This window comes from Battus philenor, unplaced genomic scaffold, assembly GCF_028537555.1.
Source record: "Battus philenor isolate CCGP_79_NKW_IND1 unplaced genomic scaffold, ilBatPhil1.0.hap1 SCAF_24, whole genome shotgun sequence".
NCBI classification, from domain to species: domain Eukaryota; kingdom Metazoa; phylum Arthropoda; class Insecta; order Lepidoptera; family Papilionidae; genus Battus; species Battus philenor.
Genome location: NW_027181687.1, coordinates 1,118,939 through 1,131,316, shown reverse-complemented (window position 1 = coordinate 1,131,316; position 12,378 = coordinate 1,118,939). Strand labels below are relative to the sequence as shown.

General features: G+C 29.4%; 2 protein-coding genes across 3 annotated transcripts in view; one reads left to right on the top strand and one right to left on the bottom strand.

The window, feature by feature from the left end:
* Positions 1-2,921: 2,921 nt before the first annotated feature.
* Positions 2,922-8,137, bottom strand: RpS11 (ribosomal protein S11). 2 transcript variants are annotated; one of them, XM_068768172.1, is made up of 4 exons: positions 8,052-8,137; positions 5,735-5,851; positions 3,934-4,139; positions 2,922-3,073 (listed from the first exon to the last, which is right to left on the bottom strand). In XM_068768172.1, exons 1-4 carry the CDS (start codon positions 8,061-8,063, stop codon positions 2,950-2,952), a joined length of 459 nt encoding a protein of 152 aa, XP_068624273.1. In that variant the 5' UTR covers positions 8,064-8,137; the 3' UTR covers positions 2,922-2,949. The 2 variants fall into 2 exon arrangements, with proteins under 2 accessions (XP_068624273.1, XP_068624272.1); XM_068768171.1 differs by lacking the exon at positions 5,735-5,851 and adding an exon at positions 5,897-6,025 and having other exon boundaries at positions 8,052-8,127.
* Positions 8,138-9,873: 1,736 nt separating this feature from the next.
* Positions 9,874-12,378, top strand: part of ssp3 (short spindle 3) — a 118,392-nt gene continuing 115,887 nt past the window's right edge. Inside the window, exon 1 of the mRNA XM_068768029.1 lies at positions 9,874-10,093. Within this exon, the coding sequence (XP_068624130.1) occupies positions 10,009-10,093 (85 nt within the window). The 5' untranslated portion in view covers positions 9,874-10,008. The remainder of the gene's footprint in view (positions 10,094-12,378) is intronic.

The window sequence follows — 12,378 nt, the reverse complement described above, 5'->3', positions numbered from 1 at the left end:
ATTGAAATTTATTTAATCCACAAACTGTCTAATCCATCTAAAATTTTTAACATTATTTACTATAAAACTTTATCGATATTATGAACAGCTCTAAGGCACACTGTGACCTTTGCAAAATATAGATAATGCATATTGTTTTTTTTTTCATTACAACATCACAGATATTGATACTGAAAACAATACTGGTGAATTTTAGTTTGAATATCTTTAAGAACATTTGTCAAATTTACAAAAATTTAATTATTTAATCTCCAATCAATAGAACCTATTCAATGAACCGCTAACTTGATATAAGTTTTAGTTGGTGAAAAATGTATTAAGCAAATACTTAATGTATTTAATTATATCATAAAATGTTATAAGGGTTTCTGATAGTGTTTATTAAATTAAGTGCCTTTTGAACACAACAAATTAAAAATATTTTTAATATCTTTCAATGTAATGTCTAAAAATTTAAAAATGATCAAAATTGTAAATGAGACGAATTACTATATACATAACATTAAAAACAAATATTAAGGTAATATTAAAATCCACATATTGCCAGGGTTATTATCTGTAGAGATTTTTTTTTTTGTTAAATACATCTCAAAGTTGCACGTGATAATTCTGGTATGAATACTTACTAAAATATAAATTACATTTCAGATTTTAAAATAAATAACAAACAACTATGGTCTAAGTGATGAATATCGGGCCTCTAGAAATGATATGAAAATGAAATGGATACAATCTCGTTCTCTATTAATACTGGCATTACTAAAACATTACACATTTTAATATATAAATAAAAAAATAAACTTTTCTGTTGAAACTAGTATACCTTTCTATCATAAGTTTTAATTTACCTATCAAGTAATAACAACTATAAATTAACCTTGACAACCGTGGTCATGTTCCACCTTTAAATGAAAACTTTTATTCAGCCAATATTAAAAGATTTAAAATAAATTTTATAAAGGCTAAGATTTAAAGCATTGGTTAAGATTTATATTGCATTAACATTGTAAATAGGCATTGAACACATGTTTACGGAAGTGATATATTTACTAATAACCATATTGATTATGCCAAGTTGAATTTTAACATGGCGCGTAACTTGAGAAACAATAATAAAGGAAACGTAATAGATTTCTAGGTTTCCGTACTCTTAACGATAAGAATTTACTAAACTATTGTGTATTCTTCAAGAGTTTTTTTACTAATCTCCACAATGTAGTAATGTAATGTAGTGTATTCAATTCTAAAGGAAGAATTGTACCGCTTTTATTAAGAATGTAATATTTAAATCTCAGAAGAAAAGGGAAGAGCTAATAATAAAATCGTTCAGTACAATTATCCAACAATAGTCATCGTTGAAGTTAACGAATTATTAATGACTGGTAAATAAGATCTTGTCTAGATACAATGTATTTGATAGTCTTTAGTTACCCTGCCTGGTACTTTGGTAAAAAAATATAACTTTAAGTAATAAACTTAAGATTTTAATTACTGTTTGTAAGCACTGCTATGGGTTTAAATATTAAAATGTACACAGAAATAAAATTTCGATCTCGCTAAGATTATAAACAACTTAAATTGCTCGGTAACAAAAATTATTAAGAAACTCAACGAAGAATGTTTTGTGACAAAATTTAATAGCGCGATATTATAGAAAAATCAGGTCGACTACAGTTTTTTTATATTTTGCCGACTAATGAAAAGAAGCAAAGATAATTATTGCTCGTTACACCTAATCGTTTTGACGAATTTTGTTAAATTTTCTTATGCATTTGGTTCTTTCTATATTTTCGTTAAGCTATACCATTTTCATTACAAAATTAACGATCCTGAGCCGGCCTCGTTCAGTTTTCTTTTCCGTTACTAAATAAAAAAAAAAACATTGTTTATAATATTTCACCTTTTTTTCCCGCCAATAACCTAAAATAAATCTTACGTATATTATATTTTTATTAAAAAATAATACGTTTAATACTAAAGAGTATAATATGTTGATATATAGTAATGAAGTTTAACATATGAATCTTGTTTATTTAGTTAAATATACATTTTGATATACAATATCGTTCAGGTGCTAAAGATTAAAAATGTCTCATAGCAGTCGTTTAAATTTCAAATTACTTTGGCTACCTCATGAATAAGAAAGTCATTATTTAGTGACACATGCCAAGAAAGAGATTATCTCAAGATGGAAAAAATAAACAGATCAATGTATATGATCAGTATTTAAACGGCGAAAATGGCTGGAGACCTTAGGAGCAATGACGCCATGTTTACATCAGCACATTGAGAAGGCAATCCAACAGTTTGTGTGAGCAGTATAAAAAAGAAATGTAATTCTTTCACTGTCATTTATTATTATAGCTTGCAACTTTTTAGATCTTAAAAATAGAAGCTTTGTATATTAATTCATTTACGTGGTTGATATTATAATGTAAATATGAAAAATTGCTAACTTAATTTGTCTAATTTTTGGCCGCCACTGGGCAGATTAGCATTTAGAGGGGTAGCTTATGTTAAAATAATCGACGCCTCAAAAGTGTATGTAAATGTTCAAGTATGAATAAAATACATTAATTTTGAAAATTTTGATTTGTTCTCATAGAAGACAAATTAATCAAATGTTAGAAATTTTTATTTTGAGTTATTTAGACAGTAATTTATATTTTAAGTATGTTGTGTTAACTTGTTACTTTTAATTAAAAATCTACCCTGCAACTAGACATTAAAGCCTGTAGTGGGAGGTATAGACTGGAAAGTCTAACCAACGCACCGGCCAAAAATATTAAATTAATATTTTGTGCCAAAAATAATTTCAATAAAACACCCTTTAAATACATATATATTTCCAAAGTAGAATATACTCTAACCTTACTCAGTATGTTTACTAAAAAACACTAGTGATTTAAATAATAAAACAATTTGTACTTATAAAGTAATTTTATTACATTAGAATTTTTTGAAGGACTTCTTTGAGCCTTTGCCTTTGGAGACCTTCAGTACATTGAACCTCACAGTCTTGGACAGCGGCCTGCATTCACCAATGGTCACAATATCTCCGAGCTCAACATCCCTGTAACATAACATTATGTGGTTTTAAAAAAATGTATGACATGCAATGACGGGTAGATACATTGTTGCTTCATCAGAGTTTGGGTTAAAAACACTTGCGTCGTCATGTTGTTGGTCAGAAGACCGTCGTGTGGATATCATCATTTAAACTGCTGCATATTAAATGACAAGATATAAAGAAAAAAAATTGATAATTCTGCTTCAAAAATCCTTACAAGACACACTGTTGTGTTTTACTAAGTGTCAGTAGTGTATTGGGGTAATTACAGGACCAATAACAAATAAAATAAGATTATATGACTCTATAACTCATAATAAAATAAGCCATGAATGATCTATGTTAAAAATAATTATAGCCAAGAATTTATACTTTCATTACTGATATATATTTTAAAAAAGGTAAGGTATTAATAATATTATAAATAACGCCAATATATATTTACCACTGAGTTTGGAAGTTAAATATATGCCGAGAAACAGCAAAAATATTAAGTATTACATGAGCAAATATAAGGGGACCTGACTCTACGAGAATCCATGATCAGTTATACCTCAATTGTGCAAATACATGGTTTTTGATAAAAAATATTAAACTGTTTTAGTGTAACATCTATTATAACAAAACAACTATACCTGTTTGGGTGTTTATTTTATGTATTGGCAGCTCATTAAAGATATTCACATTTTTTTTTTATCAAAACTACTTGTGCGATAAGTTCCAAAGTTTTTTTTCCTTCAAATTTTTCTTTCGCAATTTTATGTCGATAAAATATTTCAGTTTATTACTAATCACAATACATTTAATAATTGTTTTAATAGCAACAAAGGTAACTGTATTTTTAGAATATAAGTTGAGCATACCTGAAGCATGGTGATAAGTGTACAGACATGTTCCTGTGTCTCTTCTCGAACCTGTTGTACTTCCTCACGTAGTGGAGGTAGTCACGGCGGATGACGATAGTGCGTTGCATCTTCATTTTCTGCACCACACCGGTTAAGATGCGGCCTCGGATAGACACGTTGCCGGTGAAGGGGCACTTCTTGTCGATGTAGGTGCCCTCAATGGCCTGTTGGTGGTACTTTGTTAAGACTGTGTAAATTCTTATATATTGACATATATATATATATATATATTACATAAGTTGAAAATGTTGCATTAAATAATGTTGCTTTTAAAAAAGTTGAATCATTCATAGGTCTGTATGTTTGCTTTATATGTATATAATTAAATTCCACAAGTTATTATAGACCTATCCTTTCTTAGTTTTTCAAAAACTTAAATTAATAATTGTTAATTTTATTAAAAAAAGAGCAACTATAATACACGGCAATAAATATTGCACATCGACCTTTGGAAAGAGAAAATTGGCTAATTTCGGCTTCGTAGAGCGTTATCTCTGTCGCACGACTGACAAAACGTCACATAGTGTGGGACAGAGATAATGCTCTACGAAGCCGAAATCAGCATATTGTCTTTTTCCAAAAGTCGATGTGCGATATATATCGCCGGGTACTGTATTTAGTGTGTATTATTCGGCTCTTCTCAGCAGATCATCATTTCGAGCTGGTGGTAAATTTTCCTCATAGACTGACTGCTCTGATTTTTTTATTATGTTAAAAAATAATTCACATTCAAGTTTTATTTAAATTGTTTTAATATTAAAAGTAATTAATTTTGTATTCGTTAAAAGCATAATAAAGTTTGGGCATAGCTAAAGCTTACAAAGCGAAGGCATTTTCATATAAATAATGCAACATTTTCAAAAATTCAGATATTGGGTTTAGAACACATTCTTCCTCATATAGTATTCAGAAGACCGTCGTGTGAATATCATCATTTAAATATAACTATAGACGATACCAATATGACAGCACAGCTATGTTATTTGCTCATATATGAAGCTATATTATTTACATTTTAATGCAGAGAATTGTTATATTTTAAACCAATATATAGCATGGACATGTATGTTATTACAAATAAAAAAAATTATTATATTGATAAAACAATTCTCTACACAAAGCTAATATGACAGCTTATTTTATATACTGTCATAAGCTTTATAAGCTATTCCCAAGTTAAATATCCAGATTATTATTCAAGCTATTAAGTTATTCACATAGCTTATATTCCCCAATCTATAATAGTAACATTATAATATAATTCCTTTTTAGTATAATATGAAGATATATTAATTTATATATATGTATATATGGGTACATTACAGTTAGCCGGGTGCAATGTTTGATGATTAATAAAATTAAATCTATAAATAGAGCAACCAAATTAAAGGGAAGTTCTTGAAAATAAATGAATTGTAAAACAAAACAGTTATTTGGAAGATTTTTCTATTGTGCCCGGCTAAAGGTAAAGTATTAAACTTTTATAATAAACATGCATATAAACCTTCATGCAACCAATATTTGACCAGCTCTGAGTAATGTAGCAATTTGGTTCCCATATGACAACCACCAATGTAGAGGGAATGGAGTCATTTTTTTTATATTTTTTCTCTCTACAATCAGCTACATTGATTTTTATGGAATTAGAATTTAATAATGAAAGGTATTGTTTCCCCATTCCCACTACCCATGAGACAATAGACCAACATATCAACGAAGCGACAGCCTTCCACCGAACCCAAAATACTGGAATCCAGACCTCACGCGGCGTCTTGAAACCTAGACCGACATTCTTATGATGTCTCATATCCTTCCTCTTCAACCCTCCATTACGGTTGAGGAACACCGTGGCCTGTTTCTGAAACGCTTTCTCTGTCTAAAAGAAAAACAACACACATTAGAATCACACATCATGCATTACCTCCCGGGGGGTTTTGAAACCCAGCCCCACATCTTTGTGGTATCTCAACGGCTTGCGGCTACGTTTCACGCCGATGCCTTTCTTACGGTTCAAAAACACCGTTGGCTGCTTTTGGAATGAACGTTCGGTCTGCAATTTTCACTTTATATTAGAACATTTAAAAATTTTACTATATGCACTGTCTATAAATTTTTTTTTGACAAGTATTAAAATCAGAAATGACTGTCAAGGCAAATCTGTACAATCTTTGTACAATTCAAATTTACTGATCGGTGTCTTGCCTCCACAATGAGGTTGACATGTCCAAAAGTCTATAAAAAAAGTGGGAAATTTTAACTATCTCTTCAGTTTTAAGAACAAAGTCAATGTATTTTATAACAGAAACTGAAAAGAATATCATCGTTAAAACAGGTTGTAAGCCACCATATTTAGGCGCTATGGGGTTTCAATGATAAACAACATACAGAGCATCTGTCATCTTCCCCGCTTTAGACATAAAAAGACACCATCTAACAATTTTACCATATACAATTTATGGAATACTTGGAACTGAATCTGTATGCATCATATAGCATATCATATTATTTACCACAGTAATGTTTTCACATATATCATGTAAAAATACTATAAATAGTTACAATATTATATTTTGAATTTGACATAAATCTTATTTTTTTACTCTTAATTGATTAAATTAATGTTTATTTATTAAAGAGACTTAATTATATTATGGCATCAACATAGAACCATTACAAGCCATGTAAATACAAAACCTAATATTTAAAACTTGTAATTTTTTAAATTAAATAATGCTGTTGTGAACATTGGAAAAGTCGGAATACTCTACTATGCTCACAAATAAACTTTTGTGTTGATAGATTTTCTCAACTCTTCAGTTTACATTCCTCAGATATGGAGGACATTCTCCACCACTCTAAAAATTTTGACTATGTCTCCCGAAAAGAGTCTTAGGGCTGTGACAATATCCAACTTGCAGCTTTCTGCTTGCACAAACCAGGGTAGGTGTCATGCACCAAATGCCTTAAAATGATATATCTTCTCTGTCTTACCAAAATTTCCATTACTATTTTAAATTAGACATATTTTGTCCACAATAAAAATAGAATCGTTATTACTATTAGCACTTACACGTCACAAAATAAAAATGTAAATAAATCATGTCTAAAATTATTGAGCTGTGATAAACATTAATATGTAAGATGAATTTATCTCACCTAAAAACTGGAACTCTAAAAAGGTACCCAGAAACTTTGCTGTGTTCTTAAAAATACTTTATTACTAAACATTTTATCATATTTGTGTGTTAAAATTAAAGAAATTAAAATCATTATTGTTTGATAAAATACTGTCTGTATTCATTACATGATCATCGAAGTTTGAGCTCTACATATGGCAATTTGTACTACAATATAAGTAGTAAGTCTACACAGCATCCGTTTTAATGTGCAATAAAATTTAATAATTAATCGAATGTAACTAAAGGATGTACGTAACTAAAAATAAAATATATATCAGAGAAAATGACATTAAAAGTAATTTTTAAATATATTCAAGAAATTATGTTTACCAAAATCAAATAAACAAAATAGAAGTTAAAAACCAATTTATCGATAAAAGCATCATAGAATCTGTATATACGAATTTACTATAGTATACATTAAATGGTTGATAGATATTTTTTTTATATTTCATACGAACAAAATAACACGAATGTAACGAATATTTTAGTTACACTTAAAATTTATAACATCTTATTAAATTACAAAAAATTTAACTATTTATTCCATGACTTCAAGTTTCAAGTTTTATTTTCTTAGGTTATATGTCTATCAAACTTTCAACATAAGCTTTATACATGCTTGAATATATGATGGTAACAATAATTAATACTGTACCAATTTTGGGAGTTCCTAAGACTAGATTTTTTATATTATTTAACATAAAAACGAGTATATTCATGATAATACGGTCCCCACGTGGATGTCGATAACAAACACATTATCACTATTTTCTTGTTAAAATCTTTTTATGACACAATTTGAAGACTTAGCTAAATGTAAACTTTGAATTAACCCGAATAAACACAGAAAACAACTATAAATTTCAATATTTAAAGAGGAACATCGGCACCTACCTGATCCGCCATTTTGCTTGACAAGGAAAAGAAGTAACACAGATGAAACACAGCCACTGAAGAATAAAGATATAGATAATATTCATGTAACAGATGATTAATGCAAGCCAATTTTAGACAGACACTATGGTTTTAAAGTAAAATAAGACGAATACACAAAAGGACTGTTTAAGTTTTGTTAATTAATAAAAAGTAATTAGTTTGTTCTAAATTAAAAATGTTAGCAAACCTATATAATAAATACTAATAATGAAAAGAATTTCACCTTACATCTCTATTTATACAAATATATGCATCCTATGAACAGATTCGTATCATAATTAAACAATAACGGTTATTTTAACATCTATCTAATTCATAAATGTAAATTTAGTAACAAAGTAAAGTAGAAGGAATAGGCTCTTGATTTAAAATGGCGCAAACAATTCTTAATAAGTTTTAAAATGTGCCAACCATTACACCTAAAGAGGTGTACTAATTAAAATATTTTTTTGTAAAATAATGATTTTGATACGGTTTTTTTTATTGTCTCTGACATTATTAGAGCTTTCAGTCGTTGTTTGATATTTCCAGTAGAGAGATGGAAATGGCATTGTAGATACCACTTGAACTTTCGTATTGTTTCGGCGGTTTACTAACCCGCGAGTCCCAATTGTCATTAAAATATTAATCTTGTTCACAGGCGACGAACTTTGAGCAACAGATGAAGTGCAACAGGACTTGCCACATTCTATGATATTAATACCTCAAGTGTATATGTAGCAATAAAAAGTCAACAAATTATATCATTACGTAATGTCGTTCCAAAAAAAAAAACAGTTATATGGTCTACTTTACACAACATTATTTTATTTAAATAACAATAGGGAACCTCTCTCTACTCCTTAAGTTCCCGAATCCTAAAACTTCATAAAATCATTAATTTATACTATCGCTGAAACATTATTTCGTCAGAGGTTAAATAGAATTCAGTTAATTAATACGCTGTCTTAAAGTACACTGGAACAATTAATGAAAGTTATTAAAAGTGTCATATATTTTTAAAGCGGAAAGGAGTTTTAAGTGATAGCATAGAGTTTAAGTTCGTTTCTTTTAACATTCTTCTCATAACGCACATAAGATATCACCTTAAGTGAATCTAAAACCTAATAAAATTGATACATGAATGAAACAATAAATTGATCAATAAGATCAAGAGAATGCCTCTGCTTGCACCGATGCTGCAGACAATAAAACATGTAAACGTATACTTCTCATAACATTATTAACTATCCATTGAGACAGATGTACATTTTATAATATCAATTGTGTCCGTCGTTTATAATTTAAGTACCGTATTGTAATACTTTCCTACTCAAAAAAATTGTTTTTTGTAGAATAATGTAATCTTTAGCCTAAAATGAAATAATGAAGACATGTCTTATAAACTAGAACAGCATACTGCAAATTTAGTTAAATAATGATCATCCAGAATTAAAAAGTGAATTTTGTGCGAAGTTAGTGTAAATGACACTACTTTGTGTTTAAAATTCTTTATTATCATTTTTAATAACTATTTTAAGACATTTTGGACCGTTATCATCTTAAATTATTGAAGGTTTTACCTACTGCAAGTTTTGGTTTCACATGCATTTCATATTTTAAAAAGATTATCATTGATTACTTCTGTATCGATGTGCCATTTCCCCTTGCCACTTTTCAGTACCGAAGTGTCGCTGCTAAAAAAAGTAAACATTGAACATTGACAAATCGCGAATTGTTATGAAAATATTTAACAATTTCGTATTTTTTCGTGACAGTTTGTGAATTTTCATTATATTTCGGCGTTTTTAAATACTTATTTACCTTACCGTTATTTATACGTTCATTATTATGGATTGGTGAAAGACTCGTTAGATTTGATACAGTGATGACTATATTTCATTTTTATTTCTATCTTGAGTAAGTTGTGATCCGGATGGAGGAGGTGCGGCAGCTGGTCCAGGAGGAAGGCAGGGAGGCACGGAACCTGGTCGCGTTTCACGTAGCGGTCGACACACCAAGTAAATCTTTATTTTATTTTTATACGCCGCTGTCAAATTGGGAAAATGTTTTTATTCGTGGGCGTGTATATGCAAGATTGTTGAATAAAAAGTGTCATTCATAAGACGATTTGTAATTTAATTGGACTATATTTATCAAAAAGATTTAATGCCAGACAATGCACAACTTATCACATTGTTTAAACTTAACGTTAGGATGCGTTTACATAGAAGCAAAATGTCGATCAACATCTGTTAAACAAAAAAATACTGTCGGTATTGCAATCTTTTAACTTTATTTTGCTTTTATTGCTGTATATTATTTTTACATTTGGATAATTTTATATTGTTTTATATAGTGCAACTTGCAGAAGCGTAGATCTCTCTCAATTGCCTCCATCTGCATCAGCCTCTGTCTCGAGCCAAACTTGTATTCTTAAGAGCCCTGCAATTCTTAAGATCATCAAGCCACCATCTGTAGTCTGCCTCTATTTCTAATTATGTTGTCCATCAACTTCAAAGATAAAAATATTTCAGACTATATTTAGCTACAAGTGTTTGAATACTGCTTAGAACTGAGATTGATTCCCAGGCAGTGCATTTTTATTAAGCTTTGTCTTCGATCTGTGAGCTTCGAGACTAATGAAGCTTTAACTGTTTTGCACGGCTACCACCACTTACTTTGTTCTGAATAAAGATTTAGCTAAAACAACTGTTTCACCAAAAGTCTGTAGAGGATCATTCAAGAGGAGTATCAAGAATCCTTCCTTGAACAAAATACTACAATATGTTAATAATAATGAAACTGGATTAAATAAAAAAATTGCATCAAATTCAATCCTATAGAAACTGACATTGGTATGATGGTGTACTAAGAGTCATATTTCAGAAAATAAAAAAATCTTTAAATTAATTGAAGATTAGTGGTAAGGTGTTAAAAATTAAGATGTTTGGAAAATCATATTATCAAGGTGGTAGAAACAAAAATAAATGCCATGAACCATAATATCAAACTTTTTTCCCTCTCATCATTTTCCACATATCTGAGATCCCAATATAGCATGTCAGAGCAGAGCATTTTAAGATTTTCGATGACCTGACTTGGTCTGACCAATTGAATGAATCACAAGCTCTGTTTGCACTTGTTTATACACCATCTGTTGATTGTGGTTTTGGCTGTTTTGACTATTTGAGTGTAATTTTCTCATACTAAGCCCAGTCGGGACTTGCTGTTGCAGAATTAAAATATATATTTAATTTGATAATTAAATTAAAAAATATTTGAAATTGTTCATAACTGATTGTATCATTTTAATTTAGTAATTAAAATACATATGATTAGTACATTTTAAATTGGAAGCATTGATTAAAGTTACTTGCACAGAAGTTCATTTGTTTTTTTTTTAATCTGTCTAGTGCAGGATAGACACTTAATCACATTTAAATAATTTATTTTTATTTATTTTGTATTATATGTATATAGCAATGTTTCCCAACTTGAGACTCACACCCCACATTGGGGCAACTTGATTATTAAGGGGGGCAATCTGAAAATGAACTCAACACGATTTTAACCTTTTTGCTTTAACATTAAAATTATGTTATATAGGGGGGGTGTAAGGATTTCAGAATGGCTTTAGTGGGGCATGGTCTAAAAAGGTTAAGAAAGACTTGTAAATAGTAACATGTATTTGTTGATTGCATAGCTAAATTAATACAAATTATATATACATTTTGGTACCAAATATTTGGTAACCTTTTTGATATATTATTAGGTTTGTTAAACAACTTGGATAGTATTTTTAAAACATATATAATGTTGTCTGTATAAACTTTAAATACAAATTATCCACCACATGTGTGGGTAATCCAATAAAATTTAAAATTTTATGCTATCTCTTATTGACATTTTTTGGACAAGGTTGGTTAAAGTTGAAATTAGCAATGACTTTATTTATATACATGGATTGACAGAAAGTATATAATAATATATGGTTCTTGATTCTCTTCTGGGTTGTTCATTGCTTCTCTTGCTTCATCTGTCTTCTTTATTTTGCCACTATATCTGTACATTTTGCATATTACAACTTGTGGGTGAGTGAACCTGCACAGGTCTGTGTGTGGTAGGTACTGTGCGAGCGAGACGGCACTAGGGATTAATGTTTGACTTACTATTGGTTGATTGGGTGATTCCCATTCTATAACATGTGTACATATTTTAGTGAAAGATCAGTCTATGGTAGTATAAATTTTTAAAATTAATTAGAGATAGAATAAAAATTAGCAGTAGAAATTGAAGTTATAGG